The sequence below is a fragment of the Brachycentrus maculatus genome, unplaced genomic scaffold (assembly GCF_059751285.1).
Source record: "Brachycentrus maculatus isolate JH-2025_06_01 unplaced genomic scaffold, ASM5975128v1 h1tg000029l, whole genome shotgun sequence".
Taxonomy (NCBI): domain Eukaryota; kingdom Metazoa; phylum Arthropoda; class Insecta; order Trichoptera; family Brachycentridae; genus Brachycentrus; species Brachycentrus maculatus.
In genome coordinates, this window is record NW_028280783.1 from 659,365 (window position 1) to 681,937 (window position 22,573).

At 33.9% G+C, this 22,573-nt stretch overlaps 1 protein-coding gene across 3 annotated transcripts; it reads right to left on the reverse strand.

Annotated features, from left to right (window-relative positions):
• Positions 1–20,919, reverse strand: Pgant35A (polypeptide N-acetylgalactosaminyltransferase 35A). 3 transcript variants are annotated; one of them, XM_088271288.1, is made up of 13 exons: positions 20,805–20,919; positions 17,982–18,109; positions 15,110–15,184; positions 14,326–14,463; positions 13,529–13,664; positions 12,297–12,636; positions 11,608–11,845; positions 10,244–10,389; positions 9,628–9,780; positions 4,958–5,181; positions 3,457–3,586; positions 2,524–2,664; positions 1–1,222 (listed from the first exon to the last, which is right to left on the reverse strand). In XM_088271288.1, the coding sequence occupies exons 2-13, from the start codon at positions 18,085–18,087 to the stop codon at positions 1,085–1,087; spliced, it is 1,965 nt and encodes a 654-aa protein (XP_088127414.1). In that variant the 5' UTR covers positions 18,088–18,109; positions 20,805–20,919; the 3' UTR covers positions 1–1,084. The 3 variants fall into 3 exon arrangements, with proteins under 3 accessions (XP_088127414.1, XP_088127422.1, XP_088127428.1); XM_088271296.1 differs by having other exon boundaries at positions 954–1,222; positions 15,110–15,175; XM_088271302.1 differs by lacking the exon at positions 14,326–14,463 and having other exon boundaries at positions 954–1,222.
• Positions 20,920–22,573: the final 1,654 nt, after the last annotated feature.

The following is a 22,573-nucleotide window of genomic DNA, read 5'->3' on the forward strand; positions in this document are numbered from 1 at the left end:
TTTTTTTGTAATTCGTTATTGTATTACGAAGGAATATGAAAATTCTAAGCTTTTATCTATTACATTTCGATATTCTCATTACATACTAGAGTTAAATTGCAGTAAATACATATCACTGGCAATGAAAGGTTAAACAAGACCACATGTATGGTTAAACTAACCAATAAAACAGTGCATGATTTTGTGGAATATGTACCAATACCGCATACGATTTTAGAAATCACGATCCTATCACGTAATATTATAATAATATAAATAGGAGGAGTGTTAAGGCGGGGTATTACTGTAGTTGTATAAAAATCTAAATCGGTATAAATTATTAAAATATTATTGGATTTCAAAATTATTGCCAATACAAGATTTACAAAAATGAGAATCGTTTACCTCTGCCATAAGATCTTTTTAATTTAAAATTAAAATATAATGAACACACCCAATGTAATCTCAGATCACAAAATTTAACCCTATATGGGAGAGATAAATTATTAAGAAAAAATAATAAACAGATCATTTCGAAATCTCAACAAGAAGAAGGTAGATATCTAAGTATTTAGAGGGCTTGCAACCCGTCATAGACTGGTTTAAGCGATCACTTAAGGTTATTAACAGATGTATAAAATTTGACATAACGCCTTCAAACTTATTATATACAAAGCAAGCTAAATAGAAGCTTGTTTCATAAAAGTTCAACAGTAACAGTTTTAATTTGTATTGGTTATTTTCATTAAAATTTACCTAGAGATCGCTTTGTGATGGTTTTAAATATACATAGTATAATGGATAACACATTTGCATGTCTTCTACGGGTCTGAAATTAATCATTGGGCATGATGTGATATTGAGAATAAAAATCATTTATTTACTATTCAGACAGTCGGCGTTTCCGAGACGACATATTCTAGAAATCGTCGAATTTCTGAGAGATTTTTACAATATTCCAAATGGCTAAAATAAGTCAATTTGAGCAAATTCAAAATTGGCATGGTTATTTATACTGCAAAAATAACACCTCTTATAATAGTATGTATATACGTTACTAGAAATGAGTAGTCGAATGAGGGATAGTGATTTGTTTACAGTAAATTCAATTGATGCTTTTGATGAAGTCCCAAGAGTTGAGATTAGTGCTGGAACATATCTGCATGACAACGGCAGACCCGACTAGCTTTTCATTCACTCCCAAACATGTACCGGCCGCCGAGTTGTATATCGGAGAACCATTCTAGAAATAAAGCAATTGAAATTCAAACAAAAATATATAAAACTGATTTTATTATTTTTTGCTCACAATAATGCCACCACCGATAGGGTATTTTTATTCAGGATCGAGTGTCGAAGAGAAGAAAGCGGAAAGTCAGAAGAAAGCGGATTTCCTGGCTCCAGAATATACACGAGTGGACAGGAGTACGGAACTTCGAGTAGCTGTTGCAGACTGCCCAAACTAAGGATACTTTCTCACAAGTGATGGTCAACGTCAGGGGGACCCACACGCAAGGGCGTGCATTCCATATAAGCAGAAAAGCAGTGTCTATCCTTACTTACCCGCGTGTCATATAAAAACGCAACCCTACTTTACTAAGTAGTACCTAGCTTACCTTACTACCTACCTCTACTACCTAGTAAGTACTACCAGCTTGCCTCACTACCTACCTCTATTGCCTACCCTAATTAATTCTCTGTGCTTGCCACTGCCGACACGACACATAAAGAAGAATTCAGGAGGAATGTCAGATTGAGGATGCATTACATATAGATAAGAGCCACAAGTGGGTGTGATTTGAGCCATAACCTTTGACTTAAGCCATAGTTTACTGCTGCGAGTGAACCATAGCCCACTGTTGCAACTTGAGTCATAGCCCACTGCTACGACATTGTCTTTGCTATGGCTTGAGCCACAACCCACTGTCCAGACATTGTAGGCACCACTTGAGCCATAGCCCACTGCTGCGATATTGTCTTTGCTATGGCTTGAGCCACAACCCACTGTCCAGACTTTGTAGGCACCACTTGAACCATAGCCCACTGTTGCAACTTGAGCCATAGCCCACTGCTGCAAAATTGTCTTTGCTATGGCTTGAGCCACAACCCACTGTCCAGACTTTGTAGGCATAGCTCACTGCTGCCAATTTTCAAGCATGATTTGAGCAAAGATCAATTCTTTAATTGTTTAATGTACATGAATTGTCAAATTATTTGATAAAAAGAACAATTTAACACTACTAGACTACTTCTTCAGTTTAATATTATTTAGTGGTGATCTATACTCAATTTTATGAATTTTTCTATATTTTTTTGTGCTATACATTTTTAATCAAGCTTTCTGAAAGCCTCGGTACACTCCCCTAAATCTGAGTCTGACTAAATATAAAATAAAACATAAGTATCTTTTTTCTGTAACAGTACCATATTTAATGCTACAGAACCAATTTTTTTTTAAATGTGTATTGTTAGGGGACAAGCATTTCACATTTCTGGAACGAATTAAGTGTGTTATGCAAGGCATCACTATAAATGAAGAAATACCTTTGCTTTGTGGCGCCATTCCTGCGTTCCCGCCATCTCGTGACACTTGGAGATGAGAACCTTTCCATTTCCCCCGGCGGAAGCTTCCAGACACAGCATCTTGCCGAGTACTAACTCGTGAAGGACCGTCTCGTACCACATCTGCAAATCCATCCAACAATTTACATCAGGCGCTCTGTCGAATCAACTAATGAAATTAATATCGAAATAGAGACATTCAAGTTTTGTACTGACATTTCTTGCTGGAACTGGATTTTATATTCTTCAAAGCCTTATTCGCACCCCAATGGTGCATAGGGCACTGCATAATAAAAATGCAGTGCTATCTTGATTGTTAACACATGAAGGAAAGTTAATCAGCCCTCAGCTTCAGGTACCAGTCCAGGGCAATATTAGAGTGGAAAAATCACTTATATTTATTTACCCTCCCCCCTCGGAATCGAACCCGGGACCTCCAGAATGGTAGCCGAGCGTGCTGACCATTACACTGTGGAGGTGAATTTTATATAATTTAAAAAAAACAAAAAAATTACCTGCGAAGCCTCAATTTTTTTTAGAGGCTCGAACACCTACGTTTTTATGTATTTTTTTACATTTACCATTGGCCTACACCAATTGAAAATTAATCTTACATGAATTTATTTTTACAACTGGCGGGAATCGAACCCGCGATACCAGTTTCGCAGTCGAGCATGTACCCAACTACGCCATGGTGCCTATCTTTTCCACTTTTATATCATTTGACCAGCGAGCAGGTTTGTCATTACCAGTCTGATGATGTTGGTAATGACGAAACTCGGTAACTGGTCAAATAAAATAAAAGTGGAGAAAACAATATAGTTGTTGTTTTATTATGCAAAATTAAGATAGATAGTATTTTTGCAGTTGTGAAATTCAACAATTCGAAAATACTTAATTGGAAAAGTGAATTACCTGATTGGGTGTACGTAAGCAAGTCGCTAACATCAATCCGGTTCCTTTAGACTTGATGTCCTTAATAGACTGTACGCAGAGGTTGGTTCCAGATAGCCTCAACTGGTAACTATCCGTATAGTTTCGCTTCCTGAAACATCACAAAGTAGGTATAATAATATAGTAACACAGAAAAGAAATAATTACATACATTGGCGGGCTTATTGCTAATAAGCAATATCTTTCAACCAACCAAAACAGACTAGTGATATTGGTAAAAATGATTGATACCATTTATAGCTGTTTGCAATCTGAGGTTAGATAGTACATGAACATTGAAAAAAAAAATACAAATTGATGACAATAAGGAAGGCAAAGAAAGGGGGAGTTTAGGTAAGGAGGTAGAGAGAAAAACTAAGGGAGGAGGTTTGATGGACAGTTTCTAATAATAATAATCTGATTATCGTATTTGAATATGGTGATGGTATTTACGGTATTGGCTAAATATATATATATATATATATATATATATATATATATATATATATATATATATATATATATATATATATATATATATATATATATATATATATATATATATATATATATATATATATATATATATATATATATATATATATATATATATATATATATATATATATATATATATATATATATATATATATATATATATATATATATATATATATATATATATATATATATATATATATATATATATATATATATATATATATATATATATATATATATATATATATATATATATATATATATATATATATATATATATATATATATATATATATATATATATATATATATATATATATATATATATATATATATATATATATATATATATATATATATATATATATATATATATATATATATATATATATATATATATATATATATATATATATATATATATATATATATATATATATATATATATATATATATATATATATATATATATATATATATATATATATATATATATATATATATATATATATATATATATATATATATATATATATATATATATATATATATATATATATATATATATATATATATATATATATATATATATATATATATATATATATATATATATATATATATATATATATATATATATATATATATATATATATATATATATATATATATATATATATATATATATATATATATATATATATATATATATATATATATATATATATATATATATATATATATATATATATATATATATATATATATATATATATATATATATATATATATATATATATATATATATATATATATATATATATATATATATATATATATATATATATATATATATATATATATATATATATATATATATATATATATATATATATATATATATATATATATATATATATATATATATATATATATATATATATATATATATATATATATATATATATGGATTACTGTTTACCTGGCGTGCCACGGTTGGAATTTGTTTCTAAATGGATCCGACATTGAGTTCAACTTTTCATTGACTTTGGAGGCGGAGTCCGAGTCCAGAACCAGTTGCGGATACACATTGTCCAGATACCACTGGAAGGATTTACAATTTAGGGACTTCCTCAGCAGCAACCGGTCCGTGATGTCTCCATAATCCACGTTGGTAGTTGACGGCACCCTCTTCAAATAATTATCCTTCAAACAAAAAAAGAAAGAAAATGTAAACAAAAATGGTGCAAAGTAATGAGAAGAATCATTAATCGATTCGGCAGTCGCTTTGTGGTAAATTTTTAAAATTTTTATTCAAGTTTTACTCGGTAAATACCACTATTTTAGTGGTACTAAGTAACACTTGTATTAAAAATCAATGAGAATAATCCTAAAATAAATTACAATAAAAATCCCAAAATAAATAACAGATTTTAAAAAATCATAAACTAATTTGGCAGTCACCTTGTGGTAATATTTATCTATTTTTTAACACATTGTTGGCAGGCAGTTTTTTCATCAAACTCGACCCTAATTAGTATACTAATTAGGATCGTATACTAATCATAATTCCGATCTGTACAATGTGTTTTGACGTCTTGCGCTGTACCAAAAGCAAGCAAATAGAACGCTTATAAGCGTCTCCCGCTCTATACCAACAGTATGTTAAAGATGCTTTTAAGCGGTTCCAGCAAACAACGTGATAATGAAATTTCACTTGATAAATACAGTAAAAACATGCATAATGCCACCCTTATTTATGTTGTTTGCATATATAACGCAGTTTAAATAGCGCGGTTTTGTGATTTACTGAGAAAGGGAAAAATGCAATCTTTGAATTGAAGTTTTTCTAATATGTATTTGGTTGCGTGTGGACTCCTAATCAGTTTATACCATTTTGGTCGTGTGGATACATTTTGAGTAGGTTTTTGCATTACACCATATCAATAAATGGGTTTATTTTGAACAATGACTTTATTTTCTAACTATTTTTAGTAAGTTATTTACTATTTTTGCTAGTTGTTTGATTTCGCTGTACCTTTGTCATTTATATAAGTAGAAAATAGACCCTACTTAGCCCTGATTCGTTAAGTGCGACTACTGTACCACTATTTCTTTAACAGTATGAAGGCTGTCTGGAGATCGGATTTATACTCGGTGAAGACCAAATGCCGCCTATACAATGCCTGCATTGCTCCTGTTCTCTTATACGGCTGTGAAACATGGCACCTTACAAGGGCCCAGAGCAGCCGTGTACTAAGCTTTGAGAATAGGTGTCTGCGGAGAATTTTAGGCGTGCGGTGGTTTGACTTTGTGAGGAATGAAGAGACAAAGCGTAGAACGCAGCAAATCTTGGTCACAACTGTCGTCAAGAAAAGGTGATTCAGTTGGCTTGGCCATGTACTCCGCATGCCTCCTAAGAGCCTTAATCAAGCTTGCCTCTTTTACAAGGCATCAGGTTCGTGCCGCCCAGGACGACCACTGCTGACAATTCGTCGGCAGTTCTCGTCAGAACTTCGGGACGCGGATCTGACTTGGGAGGATGCAAAGGAGCTGGCAGCCGACAGAAAACCTGGAGACAGTTTGTGGACTCCATATGCACAACCTAGGGAGCGGATATGGTTTGATAAATAATAAATATTTCTTTTAATTTTTTAAAAGTAATAACTCGCAAAGCCCCTACTTTACAAGGCTTGTCTACAGGTAGGGTAGTAAGGATAAAGAAGGTTAATGTAAAAAATACATCACCAACACTCAGACCAATTGAAAATAAATCTTTCTTGAATTCATTTTGCAATTGGCAGGAATCGAACCCGCAACGTCAAATTTGCAGTCGAGCGTCTACCCAATTATGTCATGGGGTCTGTCTATTGTGACATGTGTTTTGATGCATACGGTGTTTTAAAATTATGCAAAATGCATTGAAACACGTGTCACACTATATTTTAAGAAATATGTAGTAGTATTTACCAAGTGAAATATAATCAAAAATAGATTTTGATATATTGAAATTTAAAAATAAATATAATGTAATATATGTGCGCATTAAAAAAAAAATCTGAAGAAATTTATATAAAATAGGTACACAATTAAAAAATAAATTTTAAAAATGAATACATTTAAACCTCAATATAATGGATTTCGGATATAATGGACAAAAAACCAGTCAAATGTAAAAAAAGTCCTGTTAATATTATACATGATTAAATTCAAGTGTCGCCGCATGTAAACTATTCTTAGTGGCTATTATAATTACAAATTATGTCGCAAAACTTATCAAGTGAAAATAAAACTTGGTTCCTTCTTCAAAGCAGGATTACCGAAAGCAAGAGCGTCAATATTAAACAGAAATGTCACCTAACGACAAGTGTCCAAAGACAATAAATATAATTTTGTCTGTGTTTTGCGTTGATTATTTATATCTAAACACAGTGATCACATTTCCGAAAAAAGGTTTTTGATTTAATTTAAACCTATTTTTATATAACAGACTATCCGCTTTCCGCTTTAACAGACCCAAATAATTTTTATTAATTGGGTAATATTTTTTTCTAGTGGAACGGAAGGTCTGCTGATGACAGTCAACAGTCCGCCTTCTCCTGAGGAGTTTTAAGTGGTTTACTTCCAGCAATGAGCAAATGCTGAGAAGTTCCTGATTGGCCCACACTAGATTATCCCCCCTGTTCCCAACAGATTCAAATAAAAACATATTTAATTAGCTTGAAGAAACAAAAATCCACTAAGTGATAAACCTTGTACATAATAAGCAAGGTAAATAATAAATGCAATTCCCATCTAAAAAACGGATCGAATTAGTTCGTTATATCGAAGTTTTCTGTACATGTAATAAAATTAACAATAAAATAAGACCACTGGTTCAAACGCTATTATGAAAGAAAATAATCTACAGTATATTACAATTAACATGACGCAATTTAATTTTCTTCTTCTTCTTTGTTACAATTGTTCACTCCCTAAGCGAAAATAAAAATTAAAAACAGCCACAAGTCGTTCCCGGGCCGCCCTATTCTGCGCCACATCCTCTGCTTCAACCCAGGTCTGCCCAGTCTCTCAAAGTTCCGCCGAGCACAGCCAGTGAATGGCCTTCCAGCTCGGAAGAAGAGACATGAGGGGTCAAAGCAGGTCTTCCAGCCATGATCATCTTCCTTTTTAGGACTTCAAAAGTGTGGGGTAGCCGAGTTTTTCATTCCTGACCAATCATACCATCTGACACCCGGTATATGCATCAGACACCTATTTTCAATGCTCGTAACACTTCACTAAAGCTCATTTTATATTTATGTGATACAAAACACATAAATATAATATGTTTTTTTACATGTATAAGCATCACAAAATAATGCGTGTAAATAACGCTGTTAGGTATTCAAACAATTAGCAAGGGCGGCTAAACTCAAATCTCACCAACACGTTTAGCAAGCGTGATGTTTAAATGCTTAAAACCTTCTTAAAAGTAGTGAGCATAGAGCATACAATATATGGAAACTATTGTGAAAAATCCCCTTAATATGCATGACATTCAATTTCAATACTTTTTCAATTTTGTCGACGAAAACACCAATTAGGTACTTAGTATATTAACTAATATCATAAACGTAATTTGATCCCGACAGCATCAGTCTAGTTAAGTTAGATTTTATTATTACTTAGGGTCAAAAATGGTATTTTTAAGAGATGATTTTTTTTTTAGTAGTATATGGTAGAAGTAGTTTATTATAAATTTATGGAGAAAATCATAAAGTAAAAAGTGAAAGAATGTTTCCTTGTTATATCTGAGATCTCACTTTATAGGTAATTTTAATAACTGAGTTGGGCTGTATATTATATACATATATGCGGCCTTTTTTACCTTTAATATCTTGTTGCCATGAGAGTTTGGCTCTTCTCCCTTGAGAAACTGCCGACCCCTGGCCTAGACTTTATCAAATATAATAATGTGAATGTTACACGTGTGTAAAGTGATCACTTAAACCAGCCAGACGGTCATCAGTCCTGTAAATGCCCAGACTTCCGTATTCTTCTTCATCTTTGATGAGATGTCAAAAAATAATATGAAAATAACTCCTGTAATTGGAGATAATCCAGATTTTGTGAACAAGTATTTGGCCACACTCAAAATGTTGTAAACAAATTATCTGGTCAAATTATAAGCTTAAATAATAAAAATAAAAATGGTATTTTCTGGCGTTTCTCATGTGTGTGATTATAATTCGGCATTCGGCAATCCAGCATTCGGACCTCACATACTAATATAAGAGTTTCTGCTTAGTAAAAAGCTTTTTTACATCTCACCAATAGATGTCTCTAGTAAATGTTACACGTGTGTAAAGTGATCACTTAAACCAGCCTATGACGGTCGTCAGCCCCGTAAATGCCAAGACTTCCATATTCTTCTTCATCTTTGATGAGATGTCAAAAAATAATATGTATTATCAAATAGTGCCAATAGACACCACTATCCAAACAAGTCCATGTGTCCATTTATACATTGCGCCCAATGTAGAGATAAAACTGTGAGCTGAAGATAGCTTTCAAGTTGTGAAAATTTCATGGCGTTTCATGGAGTTTGCTTTCGATAGTGATTGTCAGGATTTTCGCTTCATGGTTGGGATACTTGTAGGAGCGACATACCGCATACGCGTCCATCCAGACGTGAGCAAGGCGCAGAGAATTATGAAGCATGGAGTCAGAGCCATCGGTAGAACCATATGGTCGCCTTTTTCTGAACACGTGCCCGACACGACTGCAAGGAATTATTTCCAGCTCTCCGCCACACATCCAGATCTACAATCAAAACATAATCAAATTCCCGTGAATTGTAAATGGCTGCATCGGACCATTCGCATTTTAGATTCTATAAAAAACAGATGAAAAAATGTATTTGTCTACTACTCCTATGGACCCTTATCTGCACCAAATGGTGCATAAGGCACTGCATCAAATTGATGCAATGTTAAATTGATAATTATTATATGAAAACAGGGTGATCAGTCCAGCACTTCAGGCCCAGACTAATAATGATTTAATATTAGAATGAAAAAAGACACTAGTATTTATTTAGATCACCCTGGGAATCGAACCCGAGACCTCCAGCTTGGTAGCCATACACACCAACCATTACAAAACATTATAGATAGATGGATAGATATTACTACAAAATAACTGCTGAATAAACTAATTAAATTTAATATTTTAAACCTGCAGTAGTTTTACGATAAAATGTTTTTAAAATTGACAATAAATTTACCCGAAAGGACATTTCAATATTTTCTCCACCCCATGTGTCCATTCCAGGGTCATATTTCCCCATATTGTTGAAATATTCCTTGTACATGGCAAATAATCCTCCAGCCATTGTTGGGGTTTTCATTGGCTTTATGAAATCTTCTTTAGCTAAAAATTATAATACAGGAATTAGTCACTTAATCAAAGTACTTTTTGCTTGTTCCAAGGATGAGGTTTGTGGGAATTATGAATGACCTGCAAAAGGGTCAGTGCTGCTGCTATTCAAACCCATTAAAACCCTGTCAATTTTTTAAGTAGATCTATAATTTAGAAAGGGACAGAGTTGAATTGGAAAGTGTTTTATTCTTTAAAAATGTCAAACATACGTTATATCTGTACTAAAAATTACAAATACTTGTGGCACAACGACAGTTGGTGACAGTTGGCGCCCTTTCGAATAGTAAATTAGTGTCGTCGGATAACTATCAATTGGACATGTTTCATTTGAATGGATAGTGAAAAAAAATCCAGTATATAATAAATGATTTTCCTGTTATTGCGGATAAATGTGAACATGGAGAAATCTAAAAATGTGCTATATGCGCTTATATACATCTACTTGCTTAGTAAAATGCATGTGTTGACAGCGTGTCACAACTAGAGATAACTTACGTAAAAATGAATATTTTACGTTTAAAAATTATTTAAAAAATTATCATATTACAAAGTATTGCTTGGATTAGTGGTGGGGAGAATTTAGAAGTTCTGCATCAGTGAATCGTACTCCATTCCGAGAGAATGAATCATTCATCAGATGAATCGCACCGATAAGGCGGGAGAATTTTTATCACAAATATTATGGCTACTTAGAAATATAAAAAAAAGGTTATCAAGGTAATTTACCAATATTTTAAGCTACATGACATATAAGTGAGATACCGTTATTCTATCACTGCGGTCAACAAACATATTCGGCCCTCAACACGTGGTTCAACATTTTAAGGTGGCGACTGACCGGAGCATTTCGTCGTAACATAAGCGCCCTTGAGGTAGTATTTTACATAAATGGCGCTATATACATTATCTAAATTTATTATTATTATTATAACGTTGTAACGTCATTCGCGGCGAGCATTCGACTTCGGATGGAGCACTCGGAACGCTGTACTAACTATACAAATGTTCCCGTCGTAACATAACATGAAATGACTCCGGTCAGTCCCCACCTTTAATCAAACAATACTGTGAAATATTTTCATTTTTATAAAATATTTTTTCAACAACTCAAGTGTTCCGGATAATCGTTTCCTAGTTGATCCGACCCCGGAAAATGGGGGGTGATTTCATTAAATAATTTTTATAATCACAGACAGGAAGGGAACTTACTCTGCAGTAAATCTTTAGGAATATTATCCCACTTGAAATGTAGCCCCCAGTTAAATCCTCCCCGGACGAGAGGGCTGGAAGTGTAGTCGAATGTGTCTGCGTTGATGACATCGATGATGGGAATTACAACTCGATTGGAATATGGGCGCGAGGACTCTACTCCCTCTGCCAGTCGGTGAAGCAGCGGCTCCAGCCACTTTACATTCACTTCGATGTGGGAGTCCAGGAAGACAATAACCTGCAGATAAGTTGAGATTACAGGAAAAAATACAAATTCAAAATTCTTCTTTTTCTGCTTGGTGTACTTATTACTTATAACCCTTATCCGCACCCGATGGTGCATAGGGCACTGCATCGGATTGACACAGTGTTATCTTAATCATCACTTACATGAAGGCAAGGTGATCACTCTTGCGCTTCAGGAACCAGTCCAGGGTAATATTGAATAAATATTACAGTGTAAAATCACTAATATTTATTTTCACCCCCCCCTGGGAATCGAACCCGGGACCTCCAGCACGGTAGCTAAACACGCTGACCATTACACCACGGAGGCGGACGAAAGCTTGATGTAGGCCTTGTTTATTATATTTATAGAGATAATGATGGTTACAGAAGCAATGTGTACAAGGTACACAACACCGGTAAGGGAGGGTTAAATATGTATGTATATCACGGAGTATCCTTACTTCAGCGTTGGCATTCTCTGCGCCAAACAAGCGAGCACGAATTAGTCCCTCTCTCCTGTTGGTTCTTAGTACCTTAATGGGCACCGGCTTGTAATTCCCACTGTCGATGGAATTGGGGTGGTAATCCGTCGCCAGAGTGGACACATAGTCGGTAACATTTTCGTATAAGTGTGGGGTATCGCTGTAATCATCCACCAACACAATTTCATCAAGCAAATGCCTCGATGTTCGATCCAAAATTGAGTGCACAGATCTGATGAGCGTGTGAAAATGTTCATTGTAAAAACATATTACAATTGACACACTTGGAAGCGTTTCAGAATACACTTGATCTTTGCATCTATAAAAAATATATAAAACACATGATTAATAAAAAAAATAATACACATTTCACACCCTCTCGAGTAATGGTCGGTTTTGTTAAATTGCACATTTTAATTAAAATAAATCAATAAGTTTAATTAATGATGTAATGGAATAAGTGGACCTTATTGGGATCTCTTTCCACCAATACACACACACACACACACACACACACATATATATATATATATATATATATATATATATATATATATATATATATATATATATATATATATATATATATTCGTTCGGCATCCACGCAGAACGTCTCAAGATTCTGGTACTAACACAGAGTAATATAAAATTAATATTTTGTATATTAAAGCATTTTTATAATACCACTTAAAAACACTAATTCATGACTACCGGTTTTGAAATAACCATTCCATCATCAGGTCTACATTTGACCAAAACCGATGGTCATGAAGTAGTGTTTTTAATTGGTATTACACAAATTGAATGATTAACTATAAGGAGAGTGTTATATAATTTCATTTATAACACTCTCCTTATCATATATAAGACACTGGATTCTTCACCCTACGGATGATATGTCAATATTCTTAACTGGATAGGAAACATCTATTTTTATTTGAAGCTAAATAAATACTTCACAAATTTCTCAACTGGTGGTGCCACAATCAGCTTTCAAATCTCTTGAGTTGTACCAGCATGTGGAAGGTAATTGAGACCATTGCATATATATACGGGTTAAAAAAAAAGCTACATAGATGTTCAATAATGGGTAGAATGGTTAACGTTACACAAGTGTGTAAAGTGATCGCTTAAGCTTTTCACTTTGACAGGTCAGAATAATAAAAATCTCGTAATTTTAAATACAAAATATTTGTACAATGATCACTTACAACTCGTTGCGCGTATCCGGAATAGCTCGGTTGAACTTGATACGTTGCGATGCTAGAATATTGAATGCATATGTTTTATATCCTTCGTCCCTCAATCTTCTGTCCGCATCAGTTTTTATCAAACCAAAATTACTACCTAAACAATAAAATAAATTGAATATCAGTCAAACATTTTTTACATAACATGTTAATCTCATGCATATAATATAATATCTTCTTCTTCAAACCCTTATTCACACCCCGATGGTGCATAGGGCACTGCTTCATATAAATGCAGTGTTATCTTGATCGTTAATACATAAAAGAAGAGTGATCAGCCCTCCATTTTAGGTACCAGTCCAGGGTAATATTGAATAAATATTAGAGAGAAAAAATTACTAAAATTTATTTTCACCCCCACTCGGAATCGAATCTGGGACCTCCAGCACGGTAGCCGAGCGTTCTGACCACTACAGAGGCGGACGAATATAACATATCATATAAAAAATAATCAAATTGGAAAACTTCAGAAAAGCAGAGGAAAACTTGGCATTAACAAGTAGTTCAAATACTTGGGCCTTTTTTAGGTCAGGAGTTGGAAAAATCGGTGTGTATGTGTGAGGAGATGCATGAATGTGGAGTAGGCGAAGATTGTTTGCAAAGGCAGATTAGTGTAGCGTTCTATTCTCTCTGCCTACCCCTGCGGTAAAGTGGCGTGATGGTAAGTTAGTTAGTTTTAGTAAAACTTCACACCAGTTTGATTGTATCAATATTGGGTCCTTAAAATGAAATTATTGATGAGAAGGTTGAATACATACCGATATCACTTGTTCCACCAAAAAATTGTCTGCTATCGGCAGGGTGCTTTTTGAACTCCAATCCGAAGACATTTTTCTTATCAAATGCAGTCTTTTTTGCGAAATTTCTTAATATAGAATTATATGGTATGAATTTTTCTACAAATGAAACAAAAATAGATGAGCCAGTGCGGAGACATTGAGAGTCCTGTTGTCTTAATTCTGAATGCCAACTTTGAAGCTTCGACAAATAGATTCAACTAGTGGGTGTGTTTTCATCAAAAGTGTTGAGTTTTACGTACTTGAGTGTGTATAACAGAAAATGGCAGCTTTCAAAATAAACTGGGAGTGTTTTAGGACTTGCAGGCACCGCATTCAACAGTATTAAGGAATTAGTAGGTGAAGACTAAATGCAAGCTGCATTACTCCGATTGCCTAATACGGCTGTAAAACATGGTACATACCTCATAAGGGCCCAGAGCATCTGTACACCCAGAAATATGAAAGATGGATATGAAGAATTTTAGAGGGGTGGTTGTTTGACTTTATGAGGAACGAGGAAATAAAACATAGGACTCAGCAACCCATGGTCACAACTGTCTATTCAGTTGGCTAGGTCCCGAGAGTCGCCATCAAGCTTGCCTCTTTTACAAGACATCAGGTTCCCAACACCCAGGACAACCACTGCTGACAATTCTAATCATATTCATTTAAGCAATCTCATGTTTCCATTATATTTACAAGCGTTTGGGAAGCAACACTTTTATTTCATAACAATGATTTCAAAATGCAATATAATTAATACCTTCAAATTTTTGCATCCTTTTTTGCGATAATTCATCTTCGAGTTGTATGTTAAAACTTTTGGCAGCTATAGCAGCTGAAACAAAAGCAGTTAAGTAAAAACAGTCGGTATATTTATGTCACTAGGAGAGATGAGAAATAAAAATTTCTCAAAAAAATGAATTTATTACTTAATCAAAACGCATTTAACCCATCGGCCTATCAGCCGCCAACCGTTGGCGGTAGGTATGTTTTTACATTTGCAAATCAGCCGCCGTTTAAGCCACGCCCCCATTCGCGGTAGTTCATATTATAAAGGTACTTTCGTGTGATATCTACAAATCAGTAAAGAAAGCTTTTTGTAATGCATTATTTCTTATAATTTTAATACAAATTTATTGACGACACTTGACCAAAGATGTCCCTGTAAGTATAGGATTATTTTTTTGATTGAAATATCAACTAAAATCAGTAAGAAATCAAAACTTTTCATCCCAGGAGTAATGTTTTATTGAGTTATTTTTTCAAGTTTTCATGTTAATTTATCACATTTCTGATCTAGACATACGATAAAATACGTACGTTATGAGATAGTTTATTTTTATAATTCGGTTGAATTTGAACGCCGTTGACGCCGCAGCCACGCGCGCGGTGTCATTGGTCGGCTGTTGGACCGCGCACTAAACATCAAATATTTAGTGCGCGGTACCTTTTTCTGCATTAAAGATTATTTCGATTTGTTCTCGTTTTATCAGGTGCAAAATATTAGCGCCTCCTTGTTTGACAACCCGTATCGCCTCCCCCCCGGGCGGGGCAACTTTCTTACTTGCGGGGATACATTCAATTAGTGTCTTTATATAAATGTTTGAAAAAAACTGATATGCGGATGGGTTAAAAAATACTTCATTTCACGGACACATAATTTATATACTTATCATATGACAAACTAAATATTGTTTTCTAAAAAATAAACACCATTTTAACTCTTCTTCTATTTCTTATCAATGATGCATAGGACACCACATAGACAGTCTTAACTCAATTCTTTATTACACATTAAGGCAAGGTGATTGATTAGTCTTACATATCATTAGTAAATACATAGGTTGATAAATGTGTCCGATGTAGGTTAATAAATACATCCTATGAATAAATAAATTTAAAAAGAAAAATTTGATATTGAGCCCAGGATTTCCAGCATGGTAATCATTTTGTTAACCACTATACTACAGAAGAAAATAAGTCTCAATAGAATAATAATGATGTTTCTATGATAATGCTTAGTTCAAATAGAAAAAAAAGGATAATTTATTCAGTGACATTTTTGTGAAATATTAGATCAAAAGCGGCTCAATCAATTCACGGAATAATAAAAAAGTTAATAAAAAAGTAACAAGAACGTCATAAATCAAAAAAGTAGATTTTTCTAAGGAGTACGTTTTTTGAATTTTAAAATATAATACAATGCATTAAAAATAAATAACAAGCCACTTATTGAACTTTTTACTGTGCAACACATCTTTTTAGGTAAAACCTGAAGGTTTGTTCTCCATTTGAAAAATATTTAGTATATTAAAAAAAAAATTAAACTACCTTTTCTTCAAAATGCAAATACAACACTTTCTGCCCTGTAGCTGGTAAATATTAAGTTTAAAATATGCCTTTTTTGCTGGGATATAGTACATTTTCTGGGCATTTCGAAAACATGCACAACTGAAAATTGACAATTTTGATTTATGACATTCTTGAAAGGAGTGAGCGATATGTGAACTACTGTGTGAACTATATTTTTAGAATTTTGGTCCGCCTCCGTAGTGTAATGGTCAGTACGCTCGGCTACCGATCTGAAAGTCTTGGGTTCGATTCCCAGGGGAGAAAATAAATAAAAGTGATTTTTTCACTCTAATATTTATTCAATATTACCCTGGACTGGTACCTGAAGTGGACGGCAGATCATGTGCTTTCCTTCATGTGTTAACGATTAGATAACACTGCGTTTATATGATGCAGTGCCCTATGCGCCATCGTGTGTGGATAAGGGTTTGAAGAAGAAGAAGGATTCTATCGTAAACTTGAATAAATATTAGATTGAAAAATCACTCATATTTATTTGACCCCCCCTTGGGAATCGAACCCGGGACCTCCAGTACCGTAGCCAGCGTGCTTACCATTACACTACAGAGGCGGACAATCCTTAAGAAGGGTTAATATATAGAGAATTTTTTAAAAATGGGGTATTCGGTTCCATTCTTTAAATCACATTTGTTATTTTTCATCTTTATTATTAGAGCAGACGGAATATATTACCCTAGATTACGAGACATTTGTAAAATATAGGATCAACATTCAATTTGTGGGGAGCACCGAGGCAACATATTTAAATAATGCAGCGATAACTAGCATGTGTCTTATACATCTTGAGTGTGTCCAAATACTTGTTCACCAATCTTATCTCCAATTAGGAGTTGTTTTTTACATTTTTTTTGACATTTCTCAAGGATGTGAATATAATCCAGGATTCGGACCTCACATACAAATGAAAGATATTCTGCTTAATAAAAGCTTCCCTCATCCCACCATAGATGTCTCTAGTGAAGTCTCACACACTGTGTTTCGAGTTTGATCAATATATCTAGAAGTTTTAAGAATTTGAGTAGATGAGTTGTCAATCAAGGTTGAATTAGTGAATGTTACATGTCGTAAGCCCTGTAAATACCCAGACTTTCATATTCTTCTTCATCTATGTTGAAATGTCAAAAAAAACAAATGTGGTTTTTTACTGATATTTTATGTTTGTATTTTTTATCAAGTTGTCAAAAAAACCTATTGCAATTATTAGTCATTAAGGCACATTGACACAAGTCCCGTGGTCCAAGGTTATTAATAAGATTTACCTTTGTCGTGTGATGTAGTCAGCTGCCAGTACAAGTAGAGTGATGTAATCCATGTCGCGAGGGCCAATATGGTCTTCACCAAGAAGGATTTGTTGTAGGCAAGCATCGTAAGAGAGTTTTGTTACTATCTGCAAATACTGCTTTTGTTAATAACACATTTTGGACGGGTGTTTTTTACGCCTGCACACCGCTGGCGACGGGATTTGATAATTATGAACATATAGTTAAGACCTTAACAGAGATTGGTACATAATATTCCAGTAAGTGAAGATGGATGTATCAATAGATAAGCGGACAATCAATGTCCAAGCATACTACGAAAATTCAAAGAGACGTTGCAGCCGAGGTTGGAGTAAGTTTAGCGATAGTCAGTGAAATCATAAAACGCTTTGAGGAGTCGGGGGATATCTCAGTGAAGAGAAAGGGGAAATGTGGCGTAAAAAGGAAAACAACTGAAGGAGATGACCAGTGATTACTGATTTGTAGTTGAAATGACTGCCGTAAAACCACTGTGGAACTTGCACAATAATTGGCTGACACTGGATTTAATGTAACTCCAATGACTGAAAGACTCTTCAAAGCGGAAAGACCAGCTAGGAAGCCTGTCAAGAAGCAACTTCTGTCTGATGATGAGGGCAGAGAGACTGACTTGGGAAAAAAAATAATATGTGGATTGTATGGTAGAAAATTGGAAAAGTGTCCTGTTTTATTTTGAGAGCAAATTTATCGTACAAAGCCAGCAATTCCGCTTCATTTGTACAGGAAACCAAAGCTCAACTTTTCTCACATTATTTGGGGGTGTTCCAGGGGTGACCAGGGCCGCTTGTTTCAGTGACTGAAATGATGAATCGCAAGAAGTATCAGCCAATTCTACTGGAAAGGACGCCCCACCTCGTAAAGTTTGTAATACAATGTCCATAGTAAGCATAGAACATACAAAATATGCAAACTATCATAAATATCCCCGAAACAAGCATGACATTCAAGAACTATAAAATAAGTTATTTATTGTAATAAAATAGGACCTAACAGACATGACAAAGCTTGCAATTTGTAACATGCAATTTAAACCCATATGCGTAAAAACTTTTTTTTATTGTCGGTGACAACACCAATTTAGTACTTATTGTCATAAACGTAATCCAATCCCGGCGGCAACGGTCTAATTGCCGGGTTGGATTTTATTGCTTAAGGTCGAAAATGCTTAAAAACATTAAAATATTTACAACATTTGAAAAAGAGCGATCTCTTTTTGCTGAGAAGTTGCTCGTTATAATTGTGAGCAAATGTATGAAGAAAACCAGAAACCAAAATTTATATGTTATATCCGAGATCTCGCCATAACCGTGCTCGTAATAACCGAGTTCGACTGTGTATACACATATCGTAGTAGTACAGGAGAAAGTGACCAACTGACAAAACGTAAAATGTTCAGGAGGGCCATTTAACCGTTTTTATACTTTTGTCATCAATTAAAAACAAAGAAATAGTGTATTCACGATTGTGATTATTTTTGTGTGAAAAGAGATGTTTATTAATATTGAAATGAGGAAAAAATATTTTAGAAAATTTTCATCCTAAAGTTTTTAAAATTACTTAAAGTAGTTGGTCACTTTTTCCAGGCATTTATCTAGGAAAAAATGCAGATGGTCACTTTTGATTCTTAGAATGAGATTGGAAACGTTAGTGACAGATACAAAATTTTAATTCAAAGCATTTTATTTTATTAATTTCCCACAGTCAAACGTATTCCTTTTAAGGGGTGTTAGGTCAGCTTATTAATCACCAAAAAATGAATATAGAGTCAGTAAAAGTGCCTTAGTTTTCGAGATATTTACACTTTTATGAATTTCCCGAACATCTACGCCTAATATTAAAATATGACCTCAGTAAAAGTGCCTTAGTTTTCGAGATATTTACACTTTTATGAATTTCCCGAACATCTACGCCTAATATTAAAATATGACCTCAGTAAAAGTGCCTTAGTTTTCGAGATATTTACACTTTTATGAATTTCCCAAACATCTACGCCTCAGATCAGTTTTTAGAGTGCCACTTTTTCAAATTTTCATATTTTATGATTCCAATTTATGTTTCATAATACCAAATAATTTTTCTGTTGATCACAGTCCAAAATATTACCATTACTGGCTTGCCTTGGCAGAAAAAAAAATATTAATGCCCGGTCAACGATTTTAAAATAAATATTTCGGTAACATTGACTCTTCACCCTGAAAAAAAAACGCTAAGCTGGCAATTTATTTAAAAAAGATATTCAATATATGTTTATATTTTAAAAACAATATGACATTTATTGTTTTCCTAAAGAAAAAAATTTATCGCTTTTTAAATGCAAAATGAGCTGATTTTATAATTATTTAATTTATTAGGAATTCAGATGTAAACAATTGATTTGTGTTTATCTTAAATTCAAGAATAAACGTTCAAGAAAAAAATATCTTAAATTAAACTATTTTTGTGTTTTATTGTAAAACATAAATTAGAATCCTAAAATACGAAAATTTGAAGAAGTGGCACTCAAAAAACTGAACTGAAGGGATAGATTTTCGGGAAATTCATAAAAGTGGAAATATCTCGAAAACTAAGGCACTTTTACTGAGGTCATATGTTAATGATTTGGTGAGTTGTTTTAAATATATATTTAAAACATTGATTATATTACATGGTCATTCATCAATATGTGTTGAAATACGACATATAATTACCAATAACAAAGGTAAGAGATTATTGTCTGTAACAGTACCGAGTTTTTCAGCAACATAATTGTATCTAAAGTAAGTTAAAAAATGTTTCTAGACTTACGTTTTATAGTATTTCTATGTATTATACTTATAAATATTTATAATACTCATTATTTTAGTATTACTGCCGACAACGCGCAAATTAACGAGCTTCCGCATCACACGTCATATTTGACATTTGACTCACAGATAAACCCAAAGATTATATACTATATCGTAAAGTTTGATATCTCTGTCAAATTTCTTCTTCTTCTTTTTGATAGCTTTTCACCCATCTTGGGTGTTATAGCCAGTGTCGAGTTATTATTTTTATTTACACTCTTTACATTTGACTTTCAAGTGTTAGTATTACTGTTAGGGGGGTTAGTTTTATTAGTAATGTTAGTTTGTTTAGTGAGTTACTTTAGTGAGTTATTATACACCTTTACAAATTTATACAATTAATTTTAAGAAATTTACAAATTATTTTATGTACAAGTTTGTTAGGGGAGGTTAATAAAGTTAAGATGTTAGTGGGAAATGGAACGTTTATGCTGGAGAGGTCTGAAAGGAAGCTCGGGTAGCCGTCATTCAACGGGCACCCAAAGAACGTGTGATCTACAATAGATTCACCTCTTCAAGACGACATTCACACATGGCAGTATCCCGGACATGTATTCCAAACAAGTGAGCACTGCAACAGCAGTGGCTTAGTCGCATTCTGCATATATGTGTTGTCTCGAACTTGTTTAGAGTTATCCGGGAGCACCAGGGTTTCTCTGTTACCAAAGGAGATATATACATAATATAGATTTTTACTCTTTATTTGGGCAGAGGTATCCCAATATTCCTGCCATGAGTGAAAAAGTCTTTTATTTACAATAACGAGGAGGCCATCGATGCTGAGTTTATTCACATATTTTGGGCCCCCCGCTAAGGATGGTCTCCTTTGCCAGGGAATCTACCTTCTCATTTCCTTCTATACCAGAATCCAGGCAAAGGTAACTTTTTTATTCAAGGAGGCCGTAGTAAGAGGAATCGAGTCTCGATGCAGCATTCATCTTCGGGGTATAGGAAAGGAGGAGACATCAATTTCTGTAGGACACTCAGAGAATCCGACAGAATTAGGAACTTGTTTTCTTGTGAATTTAACGCATATTTTTCAGCCTCTCTAATAGCGATATTTTCCACAGTAAATATCGATGCTTCCCGGTTAAGCTTAAACAATTTTTGAAATTTATTGTGTTCGCAATAAAGGCCGCTCCCGTGTGGGCCGACAAGTCCGACCGAGATACATCAGTGAAGATGATTTTCCAACTTGTCCACTTGGAAGCCCGGATTTGGTGGAAATTTCTATTGGGTTGGAGGTGGCTCTGAACTCCGAACGAGAGTAAAACACTTCAGGAAAATATATGGGCACTGAAAGTATAGCGATAAAGGGGAAGAAGGTCTTTAGTGTTTATATTATTTTTAAAGGTAGTGTAGATTTTAAAACTGTTAACTAATGATGGGGGGGTTTTTGTTTCTCCAAAAAGAGGAGAGATTCACATATTGGGAGAGATTTTCTATTTTTTTAAAGAGGAGATTATCTTTTTTAATTGAACATTTTAAGAGAAATTTATCCGCCAAGTACTGTCTTCTCATTCCGAGGGGGGATCAGAGGCCTCCACTTGCAAGGCGTTAATTTGAGAGGACTTCATCGCTCCGATAATCAATCTCAGGCTCTGTGACTGTATCCGGTCAAGTCTCTGAAGATTTTTTTCCGAACAAGGTTCCAGAATGACTGACGCATAATCGAGAGAGCTGCGGATATACGCAGTGTAGAACAGTGTCTCTGAGTGAACGGATAGC